Genomic DNA, 25664 nt, shown 5'->3' with positions numbered 1-25664 from the left:
ATTGCATAGATTGTCAAAACGTGCCGACTTTCAAAATGCCATGCTGCAGTCCATTCTAAATGCATGCTAACGGGAGATTGACAGGTAATATAGGTGTCAAATTTAACCCTTGTCGGGCTCATTTACAGACATACAAAATTGGAAAGATTGTCCATTTTTGACATATTGAAAACCCAGTTTTATCATGCATTTCCCTTTATATTTTTATTTTTTATATGGCTAGGGCTGATGCCACTGAACATTTTGCGGTGTTGAAAGTAAATATATTTATTTTTGACAATGTTATGGCCTGAATTGGGTGATAATAAAGCCAGCCTTGTGAAAACTTTGGGGTTATCATGATATAAGTCGTACATTTAGAAAGAGGAAAGCATATTACAAACTTAATAATACAAATTAATTCTCTAAAATCTGCCAATGTAGCCATTTGGTGAAATGGGCAGATTTTAGCAGGGATTCACTGAGCAGCTGCTGGGGATTATATGTGCCTTATTGTTGACCTTGAGGCCCTGGCAGACGGGATTTCATTAACTCTATTTTAAGATCAGGAGATTTGTGCTCCCCCTTACTTAAACTCAGGCGTCCCACCACGGCAAACTGAATGAGAGCTGTTTTTTTTCCATCTAGTGCTAATAAAATGTCGTAAAAACCGATGCAACAGTGAGACCCTTCTGGGTCAAAACCTAATGCCCATATTATCCAAAATACTATTTGTTGTTTGTGAGGTTTAAGGCGCAAGATGGCAGTAACTATACATGCCTACATTGTCGACATGTAAAAATAGAAATGACATCCTGAGGTGTAGAGCTGATTCAAGGACAACAGACATAGATTGTTTTTTCCTTGTGGCCAATGAATGAACTTCCTTTCTGTTCAACATTTACCTTTCTGCCCAAACAAAACAAAACAAAACAAAAAAAAACCTATCCAATGGGAGGAGAGGGGGTTAAAATGCAAAAACATTAACCGATACAATTGGGGGGGGTTAAAATGATTGTAATTGTTTTTATTACATGTCAGAGGATAATATCTATTAAACGGAAATTTCGTGGCTGGTCCATTCATGATTCGAATGGTGGCATAGAACAGTTAGATCACGCATGTAGAATATGCAAACCACACAAAAGGTACACACTAACTAAAATGATGAAATTCCAACTGAGTTTAGACCTTTGTGGAAAAAACTACTTTTCATGGCCATCAAAATTAAACACCGCATGTATAAAATATTTGAAATTAAATTCTAAACACAGTAATTCCTCATTTTTCGCTGTTAATGGGGACCGGAACCCCCTCCACGAAAAGTGAAAAACCACAAAGTAGTGGCCCCGCCTCACAACCGCCACACACATACACACAGACTGTTCATGCATGTGTGTGTGGGTACCTGAATTTTTAGATGTGAAAAGTATTAATACTCTACCTTTTAAGACAAATATTACATTGGTACACATTTCTACTTAAATTTTTTAAACCTCATACAGTAACTGTACTGCTATCCCTTCCCTTTTCTTTGGCTGCAGTTTCACAGAGAGCCACGGTTATATTAACAGTGCCTGGAAGTCTAATTAGAGTGAAGCCTGTAGATGACCAAACATGGTAACAATCAATTTACACATGAATTCCAATTTATAACAAAAGAAATCTAGGTAAGAGATTCCGCTGCAGCGCTGCTCTTTCCTCCTCTTCCTTCGCATCTACGTAACAGCGTGTGTTAATTTCATGAGGGAGACGGGCACGCCTACAAGACACGTGATTGGCTCTCGGCGTGACCACCGACCAATGAGGGCAGGAGTAGATTACAACTCTGAGACGCGAAGAAAGAGCAGGGATCACTGTACTGTATTCCTAAATGTAATAAAAAGAGAGTAAATCTCATTTATGGCAAGAAAGTGACAAATACATGCGTGGTGCAATGCTTAATGAACTTTTATTAGACACTATAAGGTTGCCATTGGCGATAGTTGAGGCAATCTACGTTTCACAGCAAACAAACGGTTTTCTGAAGATTCCAAACTTCACTCCTCCTCAAAACCTTTCTGTTGCAGCTGGGCAAATTAAAATAGGGGAACAAAAGAAATAGCTTTTAAATCCTCAGATTAGTGCTGCTTTCATACCGCAGAACAGTATATTGACTAATTGACCACAATCGTTTGAGGTGCTGACATAGCAGGCTTGTCATAATGACTCAATTTCAAAGCAGCGTGAAAATTAAGTGCGGCCAAGAGAGTGTGGCATGGTTAAAGGTCAGGTGGTGTATGTGCTGCAAGGTGCATCAAGCTTCAACCTTGGAGCCAGCATCACGGCTCTTGGCGCGTAGCTTGTTGACCTGAGATTCGGCAATGTCAGCACGCTCTTCAGCCTCATCCAGTTCATGCTGCAGCTTGCGGAACTTTCCCAGATGAACATTAGCCTGTTCCTCCTGTTTTGAAACAGTCGAAGAAAAAATACCTTTATGGGCTGATTGGGGGAGGATACAAGGCACATATTTCTTGAAAATCACACATACAGCCTCCTCAGTAGATCTCTTGTACGATTTAACCTTCAGTTGCAGCTTGTCCACCAAATCTTGGAGACGGGCAAGGTTTTTGCGGTCTTCCTCCGTCTTTCAAAGTCAGAGTAATGTTTACATAATTTAGAAAAAGTATCTTCGCGGTGAAGATAAGAACCTTACTGTAAGCTCAAACCTGATAGGTGAGTTCCTTTATGCGACGTTCGTATTTCCGCACACCCTTCACAGCTTCACTGCTTTTCTTCTGTTCCATTTCCACCTCATTCTCCAACTCCTTAACCTAAACAAGGACAGATAAACGAAATTGACAATTTTGAACAAACCCTTTCAGCTATTGCAGCGAGCCCTTTTAACATCAACAAATGTGATTCCAGATATCTGTAATTCAGTTTTGCTAGTCAAAAGAACAAATAATTGATATAGTTCACTCTTCTTTCGCTACGTAATTAGCATTTTAGATACCTGCAACATCATTTTTGCAATATCAATTCATTGGTCTGAAATGGGAATTATGAAGCTCTGATTTGTACTACAGATTTGTAGGTATCTATAATTCCACTTTAACATTGTATTTACAAAGCTATTTTGACAAGTTCTTCAGCTCAATTCAAGATACGTCTGTAATTCAAATACTGTATCTGTAATTCATTAATGCATGGTTGGGTAACTCACAGTAATGTGAAAAAGTATTTGCCCCCTCTTTGATTCGTTTTTTGCATATTTTATCACTTGCAATTGTTTCATTTCATCAAGCTGGAGTTAATATTACACCGAAACAAACCAAGGATATGGAAAATGCAGTTTCTAAGTTACATTCTTTTAACCAAGGGGGAAAAGATACAAACCTTGGTGAAAAAGTAATTGCTCCATGAACCTAATAGCAAGTTGTGCCACCTTTGGCGGCAATAACGGAAGTTAAACATTTGCTATGAATGCAGATGTGTCTTTCACACCACTGTGGAAGAATTTTGGACAACTTCTCTTGTTTCAACTCCCCTATATTGGAGGGTTTCTAAATAACTCCATACTGTGATTCATTTGATACAAGATACTGTACATGTGACACATGTAACAAGCTTTTAAAACTGGCGAGGAATTCCTATTTCAAATTATTTCTTTTTATAATACACTTTCGTCAATAATTACAATCATTTACTCAAGACCTACCTAAACAAATGCGGTAACTAGGCCACAAAACTAAATTAAAGCAAGTTTCTTACACGTACCCTGGCCTCAAGCTTCTGCATTTGTTTCTTCCCTCCCTTCATTGCAATTTGTTCCGCTTCATCCAAACGGTGCTGCAGGTCTTTGATGGTTTGCTCCATGTTTTTCTTCATACGCTCCAGGTGAGCACTGGTGTCCTGCTCTTTCTTCAGCTCTTCCGCCATCATGGCAGCATCTGTAATGGCCTTCTTGGCCTTCTCCTCTGCATTTCTGCATTCCTGGACAGCATCTTCTACTTCTGTCTGAAGCTGGGAGGTGTCTGCCTCCAGTTTTTTCTTTTGGTTTATCAGCGCAGTGTTCTAAATTTTATAATACATACAGTGTTAGAACTTGTGAGTAATGTGTCATTTCTGTAAACCGGCTGTTTGTTTTTTTTGTGCTTTGCAATCATGGTTGGTTACCTGTGAGTGCAGCAGCTGCACCCTTTCAGTAACGTCCAGCAACTCTTGCTCAGCAAGTTTGCGACTCCTTTCAGTTTGCTCGAGAGCGACCCTCAGTTCCTCAAGCTCAGCCTGAATGAGGTTGTTACGTCTCTCCACAATTGCAATGTTCTCTTTGAGATCATCATTGGCACGGACAGACTCATCCAGCTGAAGTTGGCAATCCTTAATTTAATGACATTAACCATTTTCAGTTTAGAATCTGGTATTTAATCTACACCAATCTCTAATACAGTTGTACGTTTACCTTGAGATGTGCATGAACAGATTTGAGTTGCTTCTGAGCCTCAGCTGCCTGCCGGTTGGCCTGACTCAGCTGAATCTCCATCTCATTAAGATCTCCTTCCATCTTCTTCTTCAAACGGAGGGCTTCATTCCTGCTTCGGCACTCAGCTTCCAGAGAACCCTGCAGGGTGTCGATGGTTCTCTGCAGGTTCCTCTTGCACTGCTCCATCTCTTCGTCTTTCTCAGCTAGTTTGCGCTCCATCTCTGCTTTTATCTGGTTGAACTCGAGTTGGGCTCTCAAAATCTTGCCCTCCTCATGCTCCAAGGAAGCCTGTGATAATGCCAAATTTTTTTTAATCGTTTGTACATTTGTATAATGGTTGTAAACACCACACACTTCTTTGTACCTCGGCTTCCTCAAGAGCAGAATGAATTTCACCCTTTTCCTGCTCCAGTTGTTTGCGTATTTTCTCCAACTCATGAATCGCCTTTCCTCCCTCACTAAGTTGCTCAGTAAGGTCAGAGATCTCCTCTATTGTTGGGAAATGTTTGCAGTTAGTTGGTTGCTTAAGAATTGAATTAAGTACCTTCTGTGCCAGATAAATTTCCTTGTAGTACCCTGTAAATTCTTGTTCTCTCGCTTGACAGTCTCTAGATGATCAAGGGACTCTTCGTAAGAATTCTTTAACTTAAAGAGCTCAGTGCTCAAGCTTCGGGCTTCTTTCTGTGAGCCCTCTAATTCGCATTGAGATTCTTCATACTTCTGTTTCCACTCAGACAGGACCTGTGACAGCAGAAGTTCAGAAATTGCAATCCATACATAAGTTGCAAGAAAAAGTCTTGGAACACTTTGGAATTACAGAGGTTTCTGTATAAATAAGGTAAAAAAAAATGTGATATGAGCTTCATAGTTGAAGCAGACTGTTTATTGTTTTCTGCAATTGGCTGGCAACCAGATCAGGGTGACCCCCATCTACTGTCCGAAGACATCTGGTATGTGCAAAAAGCAAGCCAGGGACCATAGTAAAGATAAGCGGCTATAGAAGATGGATGGATGTTGTTTGTGTTTGTTTTGACAGACACAAGACAAGTAGGTAAGGTAAGCCTTACCTACTTGATCTTCTGCAGAAATCTAAACGCTATAGAGTTCTAAAGAGTTCACATATGTTTTCGTGCAACAGTTTACATCTGCTCATCATATCATATCATGACAGGCTGTATTAGCCCTAATTGAGCATAATAAAAAAAGAAACTAGAATGATGGAAAAAATGTATATACATTAACACTGACATGTAGACTTTTTATTGTCTATAAATGTTACCCGCACGTAAATTCTTCACCTTGTCAAAGTTTCTTTGCTTCTTGTCCAGAGCAGCTGCAGCAGCATTTGACCTTTCAACATCCACCATGAGGTCTTCTATTTCATTTTGCAGCCTGTGCTTTGTTTTCTCCAGAGAGGAGCATTTAGCATTTACTGCTTCCACAGCCTCCTCAGCATCCTGAAGACGTTGAGCCAGCTTCTTTCTGGAAAATCAGATTGCCTATTTTTAATGCAAATGCTTTGTTTAAAAAAAGAAAAAGAAATTTTGATTTGCTGTCTCAAAAGTGGGGCAAGACTTTACTATTCAGTTTTCAACAGGTCAGTGTGACTGGTATTATTTCTCAAAATCATCACTGAGTCCCTTTGATTTTGACCAATATGTTACACAGTTTAAATTAACTGAACACAAAAGTCAAATCAACCTTTCCTATTTTCCCTGCCCAGAACTTGCGTTTTTCAGATGATTCTCAAATGATCTTCAGAAGCGTCTCCCACTCTGTCGAAGAACAGACTGCTAAAATTCCTACTGATTTGACTCATTTACTGATGTATTTTTGGAGGTAGACAATAAAGTGATTTTATATAAAATGTAACAAAAGTTCATTTGTTCTGTCGGTTATTTACAGTAGGCTCCAGCGCACGAGTGAATGGATGCAGAAAGGAATTAGTGAGAATTTGAAAAAGGAGGGGAAAAAATACTTAACAGAACAAAGTTTCTTTCCTATATGAACTCAGATAAGACTGATACTAGAGAGAAAAATGAAAATTTGTATTTAGATAGCGTCCCTAACATTGTAAATTGTAAACAGAATGTGCCAAAATAGCAAAACATCCATCCATTTTCTAGATCGTATCTGCACAAGGGTCGCAGGCCTGCTTGTGCCTATCCCAGCTGACTATGGGCAGTAGACTGGGGACACCCTGATATTTTTGCCAGCCAAAATTGCAGGTCACACAGAGACGAACAAGCATTCACGGACCCAATCACACCTTAGGACAATTTTCTACGTATGTCCAATTCACCTGCCATCCATGTTTTTGGAGCATGGGAGGAAGCCGGAGTGAACCCACGCGGGCTCGGGGAGAACATGTAAGCCCCACACAGGAGGACGGGAGCAAGGTGGATTTGAACTCAGTTCCCTGAACAGTGAGCCGCCCTAGCTTAAAACAACTGGAGCAAAATCATACAATTATCCGAAATCAAGCCAGGAATTCTGAGGAAGATGCCTCCTAGAATGCTGTTTCGTCAAGCACAATCTCAAGAAACCAAGCTCTCATTTTCTGTGCTCCTCCCTTTTCTCAGCTTGAACTACTTGAAAGCTGCCTCACGGGTCTGCGCTGACTGGCACTACTGTAGCGATGGATTGACCAGGCCTGACTGCGAGGAAAACCTTACCTGAAGGTATCATGTCATCTTCATCATGGATACTGGAGTTTCATCTGGCACAATGTGTTATCTTAACACTCAGATCTATTATAGCCTGATGGGCCTGAAATGGGAGCTCTTTCCAGCTGTGATCCATTCTCAGGGTTTCCTATTTTTCCCCAGGTAGGGGTTTGAGTTTTTCCTTGCCCTTCTGGGAGCTTTTTTCACGAGACGCCATTGTGTGTTTGTGATTTTCAATATTATATTTTCACTTGTGAAGCTAGAGGCTCTGTTGTGACTAAGGGAAATAAATTTGACTGGGCTTGACTTGAATCTCAACTCTCAATTACTAAATATCTCTATCAAGGATCACTTTATCTCTGCTGCATTATTTGCATCCTTTTTAGATTGTGTTATCATCCATATGTGTAGAAAAAAAGCAACATGCCAATCTTGCAAAAGAAAGCCATATGAAGTGCAGATGTTTTTTATTTTCAAATTGCTGGTGTTATGTGATATCATTATATCTTCAAAGTCATCACTTTTCAGGATATACCCAAATCTTGCAAATTTGTTCAAATATTAGCATTGTATTGTGAAAGAAAAAAAGCCATTTTCAACACCCAATGTCTATAGACTAAAAATAATACTAATAATCATTATACGAAAAATATGAAAGTCACTCAAATGTGACCCGTGGGGGATTGGCTCAACGAATTAAATGTATGTAGGACAAATAAATTGACGAATAACGAATAGTTGACATGTACTGTACTTAAGAGCAATAACAAAGTGTTCCAAATTTTACCTTACCTCATTTTTCATCATTTCAAGGAACTTAATGTTTCTGCGATTTAGTTTGTAATCAATGTGGTGAAAAGACACATTAGCAGTTTTGTTTTGTTTTTTTTCAAATTAAGTTCAAGTGACGCATATCACATAGTGAACTTACTTGGCCTCTTCCAGTTCTTCGGTTCTCTGGATGGCATCAGTTTCATACTTAGTTCTCCACTGAGCCACCTCAGAGTTGGCCTTGGACATGCCACGCTGCAGTTCAGCCTTGGCTTCCTGCTCTTCTTCATACTGCTCTCTGAGCAGGTCACAGTCATGGCGAGATGACTGCACAGCATGTGCTAATGCGTTCTTGGCCTGAATGAATAGACGAGACCATTTCAAAATGTTTTTTAGACACACGGTGACATTTTAAAAATGTTCTTTCCGGATACCTTTATTTCTTCCTCAAGTTGTCGTTTCAGATCTTCAAGTTGCTGATTATAAGAATTCTTTCCTCTTGTCAGTTGGGAAATGAGAGCTTCTTTCTCTTCGAGTTGTCTGACATACTCATCTATAAAGGTTTTATTCATTTCATTCAATGTTGAACAATGTAGTTCTCTTCCAAGGTTACTATTCGGGTTGGGCACAGAGAATCAGGAATCGAGTAGAACCAAGGCTATCATTCCAGTTCTTCCGCAAATGTGCAGATTTTAACATGTCGGTGCTAAATTTCAGTTCCTGGTTAGCAGTGGATAAAAGTGTTTCGTGACACGTAGCGCCTCCGGCAAAGTTGTACGGCATCTCGTCTCAGCTGGCCACTTCTAGGCTATGTCTAATGCCAACATTGAGCCAACAGGTGCAACTGGCAGAGGTGCGCGTTTTACATTTTTTTGCGGGTCCGTCATTTATAGTTTGTCGGTACCGTTGACACACTTCCTTCATCGTCTTTCTCGTTTTGAGGTTTACCCAAAATGCAATCGTCGCTACATCAGTCAAATATTAACGGCACTTCCATCTTCACTTCTGTTGCTCTCTCCAAAAAAATTAAACCTTCATCACCAACTACTGCCGCTCCTACAAAAACACAACTAAGACTGTCATCCTATTAATAAATACACACACAACCCCAATCTAAAAAAAAAAAACAAAAAAAACTAATCTGTCCTAGCTACAGCTGGTTTAAAACAAAACCAAGTCAAAATATTACAGTCTACGCTTAAATCACTCAATAATTCAAATTAGGTAGATAAGCTCATAAATCAAGTGCGGAAAACAGCACTTGCGTTTTATTTTATGCCTGTACAACGAATACGTTGAGCAAGCCAATGTGCACGTGTACGTTTCAATTAAAAAACTATGACTGAAGCGTACTGCAAACATTGACCTCCCAGCCATGATCAGCAATCTCAGTGAGTAAAAAGTAATTCCTCGGAGTGTTGGTCCCATATTTGACAATTGCTCTCTAAATTATAAACTGCAACTGTTTCTAGGCAGTTATCCCTGAATGTGTGTTTGAATGCTTGTTTCCAATTTAGACTGTACTTATACTTCCATGTTCTCAAGTATATGGCAATTCAAACATTTCTCAGGAATTTGAAAGTTTCAAACAGGTGACAGGGTAACAGATGAAGATTACGACGAACAAAAGCTACCATTCTGTCAGGCACTGTCAGTCGTTTTTATAGTGTTTTTTCTGTCTTTTGTCGGTCTGCTGGCAAAACAGACATCCATCAGTGACGGACAGATGGACAGTCCCTCAGTCCCCACGGACTGCCTACTGCTGGTAACTAAAAGAGTTAGTCAACACACAAATGCATATACCCAGCTAATAATATTTAGCTTGGTGTGTACACACATTGCAATTTACGTACGTATACAAATACAGTAAATAACTACATTGACTGTTTAGATTACAGCCAATTTCTTCTTTGCCCTTCCAATGCAAAAACAACACTAGTTGAACACTTCAACTGCTGAAATATTGTATTTTCTTGAGGTTCTCAAAAATAATATATCATGATGAAATTAATTGATTTGTTAAAAAAAATGGATGAGTAACAAAAGTAACGTTTAAAAATAGAAAAAAAAAGTTATGCAACTAATGATAATGTTGTCCCAAAATAATAGTTATCTCTTTTGAAGTTATTTATTTTTTAGTTTTTATTCATAGCATTTTTTCCGTTTGGAATTGGAATCGAGAATCCATAGGAACCAGAATTAAATCAAAGAACCGGAATTGAAAATTTCAATCGATGCCCAACTCGAGTTCCTATATATTTTTACCATTCTCGGCTTGAAGCTTTGCTTTTTGTGTGCTGAAGTCATTCAGGGATCTTTGATGTTCATCGCACTTATTCCTGTATTCATTCATTTGATCCTCCAAAGTTCTGTTAGTCTTTTCCAAAAAAACCTATAAAAGAATATATCACAGACCCCCAAAAATTCGCTAACTGAAAATGCTCTCATTTTATCTTCATATTCAGGATATGGGCAGTGATACTTTTATCATTGTCATAGTCTACTTTTAAAGGCGATTTACCTTTGATTTAACAATATGTTCCATATTGGAGACAACATCGTCCAGTTCCAGTCGAAGTTCACTTTTCTCCTTTTCCAGTTTCTGCTTGACCCTTTGCAAATTGTCAATCTGCTCTCCCAGGTCAGCCACGCTGTCAGCCTGTTTCTTTCTGAGCGTAGCTGCAGTGGCTTCGTGCTGCAGAGTGGCCTCTTCCAGATCTCTGCGCAGTTTCTGGAATTCAGCCTCCCTCTTTTTGTTCATCTCTATCTGGGCAGATGTTGCTCCACCGGCCTCCTCCAGCCTCTCGCTGATCTCCTCCAGCTCTCTGGCCAAGTCTGCCCTCTGCTTTTCCACCTTAGCCCGGGCAGCTCGCTCTGCCTCAAGCTCTTCCTCCAGCTCCTCGACACGAGCCTGTCAGATTAAAAGAGTGAAATATTTAATAGTCAATATTCACTGTATACAGACATGGTGTCCGGTTTTCACCTGTAGCTCTTTGAGCTTCTTTTGTAACTGCATTATTATGGCTTGCTCGTCTTCAATTTTCCCATTCAGCTGACTAATTTCAAAGTCCTTCCTGAAACATAAAGGACAATTGTTATGGTTCCTTCTAAGATACATGAATCAAACAATGGTGCAAAGAACTGTTACTTTTTCAAACGCTCATCCAGCTGCTGCTTATCATTTTCTAGGTCCATTAGGGTTTCTTGGGTCAACTTTAAGTCTCCCTCAAGCTTTCTTTTGGCTCTCTCAAGGTCCATTCGAACCTTCTTCTCTTGTTCAAGAGACCCTTCAAGCTTACCAAAAAATCATGAACGGAGATGATGTTGGTAGCTGCAAATAATGGCAAATTACAAGATGTGAAAGGAATACTTACATCATCCACTTGCTGCTCGAGTTTTGACTTGGCTTTTGTCAGAGTGTTGACTTTGTCTTCTTCACTCTGAAGGTCATCCAGCGTTTGCTGATGAGCTTCTTGTAAGGCTTTCTTCTCCTTGGTCAGCTTGGCAATGATTTCCTCCAAAGCTGCCATTTCTTCTACGAGGTTCTTCACCTTGAAATGTGAAAAATCAGAAGTTTGGTTTCAAACTTGCCGTGATTGATGTTTTTCATTGAGCAGGTATGGAACAGGCTTCTCACATGAAACAACCGATAGGAGACCAAAACAAACAACACCTACCTTGTTCTCAGTAGCATGCTTCTCTTTCTCCACTTTAGCCAGTGTTAGCTCCAAGTCATCAATGTCCTTTTTCAGCTCACAACACTCGTCCTCCAGCTTCCTCTTTTTTGCTGTTAATTCAGCATTCATCTCCTCCTCATCTTCCAGTCGTTCAGTTAACTCTTTGGCTTTTGCTTCCATCTGGATTTTGTTTTTAATCAGCCCCTCACATCTTTCCTCCGCATCACAAAGATTATCTTGTTCCTGACAAATGATCATTGTTATCAACAACAAACTTCAGTAATGTTAATAAGTTTGTGTGTGATGTTTGCATTACTAACTGCTTGGACTTGAAGCTGCAGGTCATTCTTCTCTTGGAGAAGGGAAACCATTTTCTCCTCCAGTTCCTTTCTTCGCGCTTCAGACTTTGCATAAGCTTCTTTCAACTTCAGGAATTCTTCCTTCATGTTGGCCATTTCTTTTTCTGCTTCGGCAGACCTCAAAAGAGGTTTGATCTTGAAGAACAGCTTCATCCAAGGCCAGTTTTTCACCCCCATGAATGAACGGATGTTCCACTGGATCACTAAGAGAGCATCTCTGATTTTTTTTGTTGAAGCAGAAATACAAGCTATATTAATACTACAGGGTGATTGAAAAGAGCTGCAAACTTCGTAACGTGCTGGGTATTACAACATATATTTTCTGATTATTTTATAACAGGGACGGTGTATATAAAGTACATACTTTATATTATTACAATCTGTTTCTTGCGCCAATATACAAGAGAAAATACCTGCGCTCCACCATCTTCTGGTACTCAATACGAGATAAAAGACCACGCGATCTCGCTTGGATCGCAGTGATGATTTTAGAGAGGCGCTCATCTCTCATTTCCTCAAGTAGACCCAACAGCCCAGCTTTAAAGAACACCTGTCGATGTCGAAATTATTTTCTTTTCTGCTGATCTACAGGAATAATGTTTGATCATTCTTAGAGAGCAAAAGAAGATAAAATTGTACCTTAGTATGACCAAACTTGTATTGGTTGTGATCAATATCCAGTGAAGCAAGGAGCTTCTCAGCTCCCTTTCTGCTGTCAATGAACTGTCCCTCAGGGATGGCAGCAGGATTCAAAATTCGATACCTTTGAGAGTCAATTTTAATTAGAAGTATCAATAACTTAAGTATTTGTACATGTTCAGCACAGGCTGTAACCCTTAAAAACCTAACAATTAGTCACAGGTACACTTGCATTGAAATTTAGGCCACTCTTTTTTCACAGACGACAATTGAAAATAAATAAATAAATAAATAAATAAATAAATAAATAAATAAATAATTCCTGAATCCATCCATTATCTACTGCCTTGACCAGGTCGGGTCATGGGGGCAGTAGTTTTAGCTGGGAAGCTCAGACTTCCCTTACCCTGGCTACTTTGTCCAGTTCCTCCAGAGTGGCGGGAGGGGGGGGGATCCCGAGGCCAGATGAGAAACTAGTCTCTTCAGTGTGACCAGGGTCGTCCCCGGGGGCATCTCCCGGTAGAATATGCAACATTCATAATGTTAAATAATTAAATAATCTTTCGCATTTTGGCCCATGTTCACACCTCAAAAATTGAAGCAAGTATAGTGTTGTTGTAAAGATAAAATATTAAGGAAGCTGAATCTCCATAAGCACTTGATGCTGTTTCGTTAGTTTGTGAATTTAGCCATCAATGTACAATATATACCGGTTTCCTTCACCTGCAAACCCAGCTCAGTAGCCCTGTTTCATCCCCTGAGACTGGGAGGTCAAGGGTTCAGTCCCTTGCCGGGTCACACCAAAGGCTTTAAAAAGGGACTCTTTGCCTCCTGACTTGACACTCAGCATTAAGGGTTGGAATTGGGGGTTGATCACCAAATGATTCCCGAGCGCCTCACCGCTGAAAATTACAGCACCCTCAGGGAATGGTTCAAATATAGAGATCAAACTTCAGCCACTGAGTTGTGTGACAATCAGTGAGTAGTACTTCAACTTTAGCAGAAAATGTTATCGTAATTGTTTATTTTGGTTTGTTTGTTTTTTTTACTGTAAATGCAACACTGGCTGCTTTAGACAACTACATGTGGAAAGAAATTAATATATCTTGATGAAGCACAGTTTACCTGAATTATTCAAGGAAGTGTAACCATACCCATTTCCAAACTCAGTGTTCTTTCTTAAGAATAAAATGTGAATCCATTCCATTTAGATTTCGTTATTCACATGTATTTTGAATATTGTATATAAGTTGTACATAATACCTCTGTTTGAAATCCCCATAGAGGATCCTATTGGGGAAGCCCTTTCTGCAGATTCTTATGCCTTCCAGTACACCGTTACAGCGCAGCTGGTGCATCACCAGAGGGTTCTCCATCGCCCCCGGAGTCTTGGTCTCATTGGGGATGATGCAGCGCACAAAGTGGGGATGAGTAGACCTCAGATTGGTCATCAGCTTGTTCAGATTCTCCTAATAATGTGGATGAATTCATTACTGGTTAGAGCTACAAATACTTTTCATGGGTGGATGATTATTAAGGATGAAAATAGTTAGGAAATTTACCCTATGAAGGGCAGAAACGGTCTGGAAAGATGAACCCTTTCTCTTCTTTTCCTTCTTGCCTTCACCACCTTCAGCCATAGCTGTTCAGAGCAAATTATGACTTCGAAGTCCATCTTTGATTGGATTAATTCACAAAGCAAATGTAATCCCTTATACCTGAATCCGCTCCAGCATAATTTGCAAAGAGAATCGACAACAATTTAAGAGTAGACTTCTGGTAAAGTGAAACAACAGTCTCATTTAGAGGATCCTTGTTCTTCACCAGCCAGTTGTTGATATTGTAATCCACAGTTCCAGCATAGTGAACCAGGGCAAAATGGGCCTCCGGTTTCCCTTTGACGATTCTGGGCTTCTGGAAATTGTTGGATTTTCCTAGGTGGTTGTCGTACAGCTTTGCTTTAAAAGTTGCATCACTGGCTTTGGGAAACATACACTCCTCTTCAAGGATGGACATGATACCCATGGGCTATGAGAAAGAAAGATTAGATGTCATGAACGCTTTGATCTTTTTTTTTTCCACAAAATATGATTAAATTGAACCTGTGTCTCACCTTTTCAATCAGGTCAATACAGGCCTGTAAGTCCATACCAAAATCTATGAAAGTCCATTCAATGCCTTCTTTCTTGTATTCTTCTTGCTCTAGCACAAACATGTGGTGGTTGAAAAACTGTTGCAGTTTTTCATTGGTGAAGTTGATGCACAGCTGCTCAAAAGTGTTGAACTATAATGGAAAGTGGACAACCAGATGTTAATTTGACACTCTGTCCTTGAACACCCACCTCCAACTTATTAGATCATTATAGGTACAGGTACCAAACAGTAACAAAGGGGTTTGGTACACCATATTCCCGAAGCAGCCACCACAGAACTCCCTTAGGTACATGGTCTAACACCTTCTATGTATGTAGACTGGCTGGGTGAACTCCCATGCACCCTCAAGGATCCTGCCAAGGCTGTAGACCTGGTCCACTGTTCCATGGCCTGATCAAAACTCACCACCACATAGGACTGGTACCGGAGCCCCAGTTGTCTGCAGAGGTGAGTCTGACTACATCATGTTGGAAGTTCTATGTCTCACACCAGCTCAGGCTTCTTCCCAGCCATACAGGACTAGCTTCTTTAGCCGGGGATTGGAGTGCAAAGGTCCCCACCTTTGTCTGCTGCACATCTCACAAAGCACTCACATTTTTGGCCCTCCCATAGGTGGTGAGCCCATGGGAATTGAGACCCACATTGACCTTTCAGGCTGACCTCAGCCAGGTCCTTTGTGTGCAGGCCACCAGGCGGTCGCCAATGAGCCCCACATCCTGGCTCCAGAGAGGGGCCCAGGTGACGCGTGTCCAGGCAAATGATTATATTAATAGGGGTCTCTGAGCTGTCCTTATTCTGGACCTTCACTTTGGAGGCATAAAGCCTCAGACAACTTAGCCCCTAGGATCATTGGGACACACAAACACCTCCACCATTGTAAGTTGACGGCTCATGAAGTGGTGAAGTCACAGTTGAGGTTCAAATATCAGTTTTTTGCCCAAAAAAAAAAAAAAACATTGACAGAGCTCACATCAAAGATCTCAAATCCAGCAATATCCAAAACTCCAATGAAGTATTGGCGAGGCTGCTTGGTTTCCAATGATTGGTTGATTCTGACTACCATCCAGAGGAACATCTTCTCATAAACAGCCTTGGACAGAGCTCCAACTGCGTAGTACACCTTCAAGACAGCAACAATGAACACCAAGTGGTCACATTTTGATCAATTGAATAAGCTAATGAAAACCAAACCAAACAAAGAACAAGTTAATTTTGAAATTTCTCACCTGGGCAACATTCTGTCCCTTTGTGACCCACTCATTTCCCACTTTAACTCTTGGATGACAGAGACCTTTGATGAGGTCGGCAGAGTTCAGACCCATCAGATAAGCTGCTTTGTCAGCATCTGAAGATGAAAATCAAACTAAGTCAAACTACCTACTTGCGCGAGGGTAAGTTGACGTAACACTGAACTGCTCTGACCTTCCGTGCCATCGGCCTCCGCCTGTTCCTCACGCTGCTTCTGCTTAAACTTCATATTTCCGTAGTGCATGATGGCACCTGTCAGCTTGTACACAGAGTTTTTTTCCTCTTGTGTGAAGCCCAGCACATCGAATGCACTCTGTCAAAGAGAATACTGCATCACTTTTTTGATGACAATTTATACAATGCTAGGTCGATAAACAAGATTTAAATTTCCAAATAATTAAATAAGTCAAAGCCTGACATCTGTTGCCATCAATTCATCTGCGTCATCAATGGAGGCCACTTGTGTTTCCCCCTGAGAGATGAAGGCGTAGTCATAAGGATTGTTTGTGATCAACAGCATCTCTGCATGAGAAGTATGAGACGAGGGGACAAGAATAAGACAGTAAGAAATCAGAGTGCATCAAACAAAACAAACATTGCAGATGTCCTCAAAACTGACCCAGAATTTCGGGCTTCTTGTTGGAAAGAATTTGGTAAAAGATGTGGTAATCACGCTCAGCCTTAAGCTGGAAGGTGACTCGAGATTTTTCCAGAAGGTCTAACAAGATAAAGAAAAAAATAAGGTGATGCCTTTGGTCAGATTGACGTTATTAAGAGGTAGCGCCGGAGCAGAATATGTGTGAATCTTAGCAGGGTATTTCTTCTTACATGTTTCAATATCAGCGGAAGCCAACTTTCCTCTGGTATCAAAGTGAATTCGAATGAATTTACCCTGATGGATGGAGTTGGTACACATGATGACGTCTTGATATCTCAACGAATATTGTTAGGTTTTGTTACAGGAGTAAAAAACAAAAAAAACTTACAAATCGAGAAGAGTTGTCATTCCTAATGGTTTTGGCATTTCCAAAAGCCTCCAAAGCAGGGTTGGCCTGGATGATTTGATCTTCCAGAGTACCCTGTTGTAAAAGAATATTAGGTTGGATATTGAAAAAAAAAAAAAAAGAAAATGTTCTATCTTTTTCAATAGATGTAAAAAGTCTCCACACCTCTTGTTCAAAGAGAAATTCAAATTAAAGCGGTTGCGCAGGTATGAACACCCTCTTTCTATCTGAGAATGTGGCTGTGCAATAAGGGGTTGGAAAAAATAATTGGAATACCGCACTTTTTAGTACTTTATCTTAAAAATCCGGTTTTATCCAAAAATTTGAGTTTCATTATATTGGTTTTCTTTACCATGCAAGGCAACAACTGGCCCAAGAGAACTCCACGATATGGCTGCCTAAACCATTACTGAGACTTCACCGTGGGAAGAAGACAGTCTAGATTGAAAGCTTCTTTGGGCTTCCTCCACTTGAAGACCGACTCATCAGCGAATATGTATTACTGACTTCCACTAATCTGCAGACAAAGTTTTGTGGTCCCGGCACCATATAATCCTCTTCTCAACGTTTTGATAAGAAAGCAGAAGTTTCCTGATGGCAGCCATTCCATGGTATCCAGCTTTATGGAGCTCACAACGAACAGTTTTGCTAGAAACTGGATTGCTGGAATGCTGATTAAACTCTGACCACACCTTAGTCACCGTAGTTCGCTTGTTTTTCCTCAAAAAAACGGTTTAATGATTGCCGATCTCTATCAGAGAGCTTGGAACGCCGACCACAGTCGCCCTTTTTCAAAATCATTTGGGTCAGGCTTTTTACATAAATATCAAATAAATCTGGAATACAATCGAAAATATACAATTGAGTAGCGAGAACAACTTATTCACAGTGAATATATACCAGTATAATGAAACTTGGATCAATATTTTGGATAAAACCGCATTTTTAAGGTAAAGAACTAATAGTGTATTGTTCCAATTATTTTGTCATATCTATAGTAGTACCTAAAGTAGAGTTCCCAAAGACAGCTTTGTCATATGTTGTATTTTAATATTAAGATTTGTGTTCATGTACAGCATATACCAGACATAGTAAACCTTTGTCATATCATCAAGTGTATACCTTGTCTTTGGCATTGGCATCTTTCTTAACACCTCCAGCTGCAATACTTGCAAAATACTGGATGACGCGCTTTGTGTTAACAGTCTTTCCTGCACCAGATTCTCCACTGTAAATGCAAAATTCCTTGTCAGTGTACCATACATTGCTCCCAAATCCACCCCCCCCATCCCCCCCACACACACACACAATATTGGGAACGTGCAGTTTAAAATGAAAAGCTAATCATGGTTAATTTTGATTGACTAGTAATGGATTTGTAGCAGGTATTTATTCAACAGTAAGTTTTCTACTTTGATTGTAGTGTTCACGGACAGCAGAAGATCAGTGAACAATAAAGCTATGCATTTTCTAATGCCCCGCCCCTGTTATGTAGCTCCATGTATGTATACTACCAGTAGTGATGGGACTTTTGGCTCTTTAAAGGGTGCCTTTTGTTCATGAGCCATTCATAAGCCGACACTACTCTGTGGTTTTACACTTATCGTGTGGGAGTTCCGGTCCCAATTAACTGCAAAAATGAGGGATTACTGGATATAAAATGCCCAAATACTATTAGAAAAGTAATGTTCTTTACCATGCAATCTACCGTCACTATCTATTATCTACCGCTTTAGCCGGGGTCGGGTCACTGGCTGGAAGCTTGAGCAGGGAAGCCCAGACTTCCTTCTCCCCAGCCACTTCATTCCCACAGCTCGTGACCATAGGTCAGGAAAGGAACGTTGATCAACCGGTAAATAGAAAGCTTCACCTCAGCTCTTTTTTCACCACGATAGACCGGTACAGTGTCCGCCGCACCGATCCGCCTGTCGATCTCCCATTCCATCCTACCCTTACTTGTGAACAAGACCCCAAGATACTTGAAATCCTCCACTTGATGCAGGACCTCATCCCTGACCCGGAGAGGGTATTTCACCCTTTTCTGACTGAGAACCATGGTCTCAGATTTGGAGGTGTTGATCTTTGAAGATCTAGTGTCATTTTTCACTTTATATTGTTACATGAATACCTATCTCACGTGTCAATCAAAGCTGAGCATTTTAAGTACAGTAATACTTACGTGATCAGAATTGACTGATTTTCACGATCTACAAAACAGGTTTTCATAAAAGTAAAGTTGTTAGTGTTGAATTTTTCAAATGTCCAAAATATTGTCCTGTATATGACTTCATAAAGATTGTTACCTGCCAGCATGTACTGGTATGCGTTGTCTGAGATGGAGAAGATGTGAGGAGGAGCTTCACTCCTCTTCTTTCCCCTGTATGCAATAACCACCTCTTGGTTGTACACTGGCAGCCACTTGTAGGGGTTGACAGTGACACAGAACAGCCCAGAGTAGGTCTAGCAAAAAATAAATAATAACAACACAGTGGAAATGCTGTCTTTGTCTGTCCAATATACTTGTAAAGTATCTATCAATTTGATATTCTCATGGAAGGCATTGTCCTCATAACTTTTAATTGTTTGAAAATGTATTGCCATTAACAAGTTGTACTTTTTTATTTCAACTATTGTTTTACTTACGTAAATCATCCACGCGGCGTAACGCTCTTTGAGGTTAAACAGCACAGCGGGCTCGTGGAGGAAGGTCAACATCGCCATGTCCTCAATCTTGTCAAATTTTGGAGGATTCTGTTGCAGAATCTGCGAATCTTTGACAGTCACCGTCTATGGAACATGAAATCAGCACTATTAGTGTTTTAACTATCAAACATGTACTTTGAAGTTAGATTTTTTTTTCAAACCAAGTTTATCATGTCACAGTAGAAACTGTAATTGTTGTGTGATAGTAATGATTTTCTATCTGCTGCTTTCTGTAAAGTCTGGAAAATATTTTGTTCGATGTTCTTGTGGCATTGAGCAAATTTTCCATACACAACAAGCCAGTGCTGGGCCATCTGTCAACAAGGTCGGGTTGCGTAATTTCTCATGAATTAACTAGTACTGTGGAAATGTATTGATAATATGTGTGTTACTATAGATTACATTGATTGATGTATTGCAGGCGTTTGGTGATCATTTTCATCTCTCTGCTATGTTTTTTTCTACAAGTATCGTAGTGCATGGGATACAGTCCCAGTGGTATTTTTTGGTGGAAAAAGTGGGAATTTTTGAACAAATTTTCCAAGTATCCAAGACTTATAAACAAGTAATATATGCCATATTTTTCTTGGAAAAAAAATCAGTAATGGAAGGGTTAAGCTGTTAAATACTATATTTTTTCTTGATATATTATGCCACTCAAGACACATATCACTTGCATTTCTATCCTTATTATTGTTCATTTCACACATGTGGATGTTTTTTTGACAAATTACTGACCAATTTTAACGCATTACTAATTTTTGAACAACATTGCTATTTTGGGGGTCTCCTGAAATGTGATGATTTTGGAAATACGGGGGGACCAGCAATATATTCGAAACCACACAAGCAATATATCTAAGCAATCTGGGTTGTTAGTGTTTGTTGTTGTAAATCATGCTCACAGAAACATATTTTTGCTCATAGGTTATCTTTTGGTCAATGTTGACAAAGTACAATTAGAATATCTCTTCATCCTATAATGCAGTGTTTCTCAAATGGTAGGGCGGGCCCCATTAATGGCGAAGCTCTGCCATTATGAATAATGCATTTTTTTGCGCTGTTAGTAGGCAATTGACCACTGACCTTTCCATTTTGCGTCTGCACAGTAGCACTGTCCCCATCTCGACTTGTGATGGAAGCCTTCACAAATTCTTCCACCGCATCGGGGACAAAACATTCCTTCTTTATGTCGAAGGGACGAGTGGAAGCCTCCATACGCTCCTTCTCTGACTTGCGCAGGTACGGGGCGGCTGCCCCATACACAGACATTTCTGCGTCCCCCATGGCTGCACTAGAAACAGGAAGAATAAGGGCATCATGGATAGGATTTTTTTTCCCTCCTCCACACACAGTTACTTATAGATTTTTAGTATACTTTAATTAGAAATTCTATATACTGTAATTAGCATAATTTACCAGTGTGTCCAACTCAGAGGCAGTCACAACAGTTGAGTATTAAAAGAATCTGTCAGCTAAAAAGAGAGTAAAGAAAATAGTTAACAGGGTCCTTGTTTCATTCACATGTATGCTCATATACTTACACCAGTTATATCAATTATATCTGAGCATTATTTTGTTGTAAATGAGACAACAGCAAAAGTGTAGCTGAAAATTGAGCAGACTTACAAGATTCAGGTGAGGAGGAAGCAGCTGTGCAACCTGCGGGGATCAAGTTTATAAACCCTGATAACCCTCCTTTAAAAGGCCACCACCCTAACTTCCGAACACACACGCATACGTACACAAACGGCCGTCCATCACTTTCATCACTTGTGACATGAGTCTCCACTGCTTTCATCATGTTTGGCTGTCCTCCTCCCTGCCTATTTGCCTGGACCCCTCACGCCCAAATAATGTGACTTCATGGGAACGGCGCCAGGAACTTTCTCCCGCATAACTCATGTGTGAGTCATTCAAAGCACAGACTAGCCACTATCTTTGTTTTGTCCAAGTTTGTCTGTCAACTGTTCCGCGAAATCATTTTTCCTAGTGAAGCTAAGAGAGAATGGAAAATGTCTGTGAAGATGCCGAACTACATACACCGCCACCCGCTTCTGCAACAAGTGAAAAATAATATTGGGAAGAAAACCCAGTCGAAGAAATTCAATGAACATCACCACATTTTGAGTGAGCCACATGAAAATGCTTTGCCAGGCCTTGTGGACACTTTGGCTTGAATTCAGGCCATTAGCACTAAGGAACCTTTCTTCAAAGAGTCTTGAGTTTCTTTGCAAAAAACAAAACTTTCATTGCACTCTTTATAAGGTGCATGCAATTCCTATGGCTGGTTAATGACACGTTTTAATAAAATAGCTTGTAGTGGAGTAACTACACTTCATGTGTATATCACTTCACTTGATAGGTGTTTAAAATTGTCCAAATACTTTGGTGCAGAACAGTATATAGATATGGCAGGTACCCCTGATAGGCATTTTTAAGAAACTATACACAAAAAGGGAGAAAGGCATTCTTTTTCAGCTCATGCATGAGGATAACAGAGGAGGGCTGCACAAGTAAAATAATAATGCGCTCTTTTTTTAATTTCATTTACATGAAGGTTCCTGCATAGAAAAAAAAAAAAACACCTGGCTGGGATCCAGTGTACTTGTACTCTGTGTATGTATGATGAAATATACTTTGCACCAAGTTCTCCATTTCAGGATTTCAAACAAAAAACCTTTTGTCAAAGTCTCAACTTACATTTCCCAGCAGCCAAATGCTTCAAAATGTAATTAAAGTGTATGAAAATAGGAGCGTAGTAGACGATCGTTGCTATGGTGTTTTTATCAGTCAAGCTAGCCAGCATGTCCCTGTGAAGTTAAAATGAGCCGAAATTCCTCGTCTCGGCTGTACAATAGGCAATTTACTGAACATGCTCTTCTTTACATGGAGACAAGTAATCCAAATGTAATCAAATGTCAGTTCCTGGGTCTCTTTCTACTTTGAATTGCGTGCTTTCATTCATGTGTTAATGCAAGTTGTGTTGTTTTGTTTGTTTAAATGCGAGAAGCACCTACAAGTTCTACCAGCAGAGAGATTAGCTAGTTGCATAAAAGCTAAAACAAAAAAAGTAAAGATAAAGGTTGAGTAATTATTTACTCTAATAATTTAGTGTAAATAATGTAAGATTTTGATCTCTATAATCTCCATAATCTCTCTTTAGTGTCGTCATTCTTGTGACTTTGACACAGGGTTAGGGTTACGATGCTTATGTCACTGACAAATCAGTCTGTAACATGGTACAGCTAAAACCACAAATTTTCGCTTGGATGCTTCTTTAAGAGGGATGAAATGTAAATCAAATATGAGCTATGTAATATCAAACATGAAGATGGAAATATGAATACGATTTGTCATTGGAAAGCAGTGCATATTTGGAGTGACTCATAAACATTGAATAGTGTCGATGTCTTACCATGTATAATCCATCCATCCATTTTCTAGAACCGCTTATCCTCACAAGGGTCGCAGGCTTGCTGGTGCCTATCTCAGCTGACTTCGGGCGAGTCGGTAGTGGACACCCTGGACTGGTTGCCGGCCAATCGCAAGTCACAACAATTCACGCACCCAATCAAACCTAAGGACAATTTAGTATGTCCAATTCACCTGCCATGCCTGTTCTTGGAGTGTGGGAGGAAGCCGGAGTGCACGGAGAAAACCCACGCGGGCTCGGGGAGAACATGCAAACTCCACACAGGAAGGCCGGAGCCAGGTGGATTTCAACGCGGGCCCCTTTAACTGTGATGCGGACGTGCCACTGCGCCACCCAGCTGCCCACCATGTGTAACTTTAAGGGAAGAAAGAGTGTTCAACCATCAAAATTTGATCTTCTTCATGTGGCCAAACACATTTGGGATATCATATCCATGATCAAATGTTCTTGTGACAGCTAGGCCACACCAAATGGCAAATCATCTTTTAATTGACACAAAAATCCAAGGAAAATTTCCCGCTGCAATAATTTTACATTTAAGAAACACACACTCACAAACATAAAACATTTGAGAGTTGTTTTCCTCGAACGTGTGTATTTTCATTTGTAGCATCTTGGTAGGTTTTATGTGGAAAAACGTGAGCAGCGACCTGACCTCAAATCCACTAAACACATTTGAAATGAACGAGAGAAGATGTCATCTTCATCCGCTGGCAACATAAGGGAGATTAAAGTGATGAAGATTCAAGAGCTCTTGAACTGGTGTGAGCCAGGGCTATTATTTTTCATATGCGGCGCTTATTCTTATCAGTGGGCAACAATGTGAGGTAAATGTTGACAGTCCAAATCCTCCACGGTAAGAGTCTATTTCTCCTTCAGTACTTCCGAGAGCGAGGTGTTGCATAGTATTGTGTTGTCATGTGCTAATTGACTTGCTGATCGCCTCACTGCGACAGCCCGATGACAGACTTATGAGGTTGGCAGGAATCAGAAACAGGGACACGCCCTTTTTTTGTTTGTTGAGTGCAGGCATCCTTTCTTGTTACTGTTTGCATCGGTCACCGCTGACAGTTCTTCTGTCATCAGCTGCGTGGCCCCTCGGACTGATGAAGCAAATATAACACATGGACATACTTGAAAGGAATGAATCTTGAATGATACATGTTTTAATTTGTGTCGCTGTTGAATGTCGTTGGTGTCACACACTCAGCTGTTGGAGAGCAGCTGGAAGGCAATGTCAACCTCATGAGTGCAGCTGTACTAAAGTGGTACCCACTTTCAATACAAATTCATTTACCAACTTTGTCATTCGTGTTCAGTTTCGCTTGTGTATTTGTGAGTTTTTGTCCTCATTTAATGGATATGCATTTTGTTCAGAAAAACTAATAAAGTTTCAATGTCCTACTGTGTAGCTTTTATTTTTGAGCCCAAAGCCAGAGGGGGAGCGGATGACTCCAGGGGAAAAGCTTTGTTTTTGTATTTGCAATAAAATAAGGATTGGCTTTTTTGTTTGGATTTGGGGATTTTGATGTACTTGGAGTTTGTGTAAATGCTGTAAACAGTAGATAACTTGTTTAAGTTAACTTGTTTAAGTTATCTACGGGGGGTGGCGAAAGCATTTCTCTTTCCTAGGGGGCTTTGCAAAATATAATTGAGAAGCACTGCGCTACAGTAAGCAAACGTGGGAGTTTTGATTGGATGTTCATACTTGTGATTAAGCATTGCAAAAACTATTAAAAACTTAGCTCAGTAAAAAAAAAAAAAATCGCCTCAAAGTTTGAAGGTTTTGCACCGGCCTTTCCTTTGTGACGTTTACCATCAACTCGGTGTACAATCAGCCCCCTTTTCCCCCTTCAAAAAATGTAAATGAAATTAATACTTGAAAACTGATTCAGATAAAATACCCACAATCCTCTTACGGGCAACCTGTGTGTGGAAAATTTATATAAAATATCGAGGTTTGAAACAATTTCTGAAATCCCTTCCAAGAACATCAGAGTACGTTTTTGACGTCTACTCCAACCAGCCACACGGGGGCACTCGAGACCTTATTGGAAAGCAATCTCAGGTTTACAAATTTGTTCAACAATAAAATAAGATGAAAAGATCAAAGCCAGAGTTGGACAAAATTGCTTATTTTATATATATGTTTTTTTTTGTTTTTGTTTTTGTTTTTTTTGTTGTTTTTTTTGGGGGAGTGTATATATATATATATATATATATATATATATATATATATATATATATATATATATATATATATATATATATATATATATATATATATATATATATATATATATATATATATATATATATATATATATATATATTTTATATTTTATATTTATATATTTATATAATATATATATATATATATATATATATATATTTTATATTTTATATATTTATATTTTTTTTTTTTAATAAACCATCAAATTTGACTGTCAAATTGAAAGGGTGACAAGAGTTATAATCTTAACTATTGTAAATGCACAGATCTGTAGATGTGACCTTAAAGTCCATACATCCATAATGCAAGCCACAGTTATTTTATGTGACT

General features: G+C 39.6%; 1 protein-coding gene and 1 long non-coding RNA gene across 2 annotated transcripts in view; one reads left to right on the top strand and one right to left on the bottom strand.

Moving 5' to 3' along the window:
• The window catches only part of LOC148415129 (uncharacterized), a 61880-nt gene extending 54458 nt beyond the window's left edge, over nucleotides 1–7422 (top strand). Inside the window, exons 9-10 of the long non-coding RNA XR_015867510.1 lie at nucleotides 7027–7125; nucleotides 7204–7422. This is a non-coding gene — a long non-coding RNA (uncharacterized LOC148415129). The remainder of the gene's footprint in view (nucleotides 1–7026; nucleotides 7126–7203) is intronic.
• Nucleotides 2019–20952, bottom strand: LOC148415128 (myosin-7-like). The gene is made up of 37 exons (XM_088430376.1): nucleotides 20752–20952; nucleotides 19606–19749; nucleotides 19266–19422; nucleotides 19142–19169; nucleotides 18085–18190; nucleotides 16945–17037; nucleotides 16787–16850; nucleotides 16578–16676; nucleotides 16377–16480; nucleotides 16133–16271; nucleotides 15937–16055; nucleotides 15681–15830; nucleotides 14670–14840; nucleotides 14275–14584; nucleotides 14119–14198; nucleotides 13820–14025; nucleotides 12557–12680; nucleotides 12331–12467; nucleotides 11879–12134; nucleotides 11559–11801; nucleotides 11256–11432; nucleotides 11030–11175; nucleotides 10865–10955; nucleotides 10403–10792; nucleotides 10147–10273; nucleotides 8316–8434; nucleotides 8042–8238; nucleotides 5743–5926; nucleotides 5020–5185; nucleotides 4809–4933; nucleotides 4424–4732; nucleotides 4138–4341; nucleotides 3733–4035; nucleotides 2688–2786; nucleotides 2510–2605; nucleotides 2288–2422; nucleotides 2019–2039 (listed from the first exon to the last, which is right to left on the bottom strand). Exons 1-37 carry the CDS (start codon nucleotides 20950–20952, stop codon nucleotides 2019–2021), a joined length of 5820 nt encoding a protein of 1939 aa, XP_088286502.1.
• Between the last annotated feature and the right edge of the window lie 4712 nt (nucleotides 20953–25664).

Source organism: Hippichthys cyanospilos, chromosome 12 (assembly GCF_059441005.1).
Source record: "Hippichthys cyanospilos isolate Australia breed blue-spotted pipefish chromosome 12, RoL_Hcya_1.0, whole genome shotgun sequence".
NCBI lineage: Eukaryota > Metazoa > Chordata > Actinopteri > Syngnathiformes > Syngnathidae > Hippichthys > Hippichthys cyanospilos.
The sequence above is the reverse complement of the archived record's forward strand: the minus strand, read 5'-3'. Positions and strand labels throughout refer to the sequence as shown.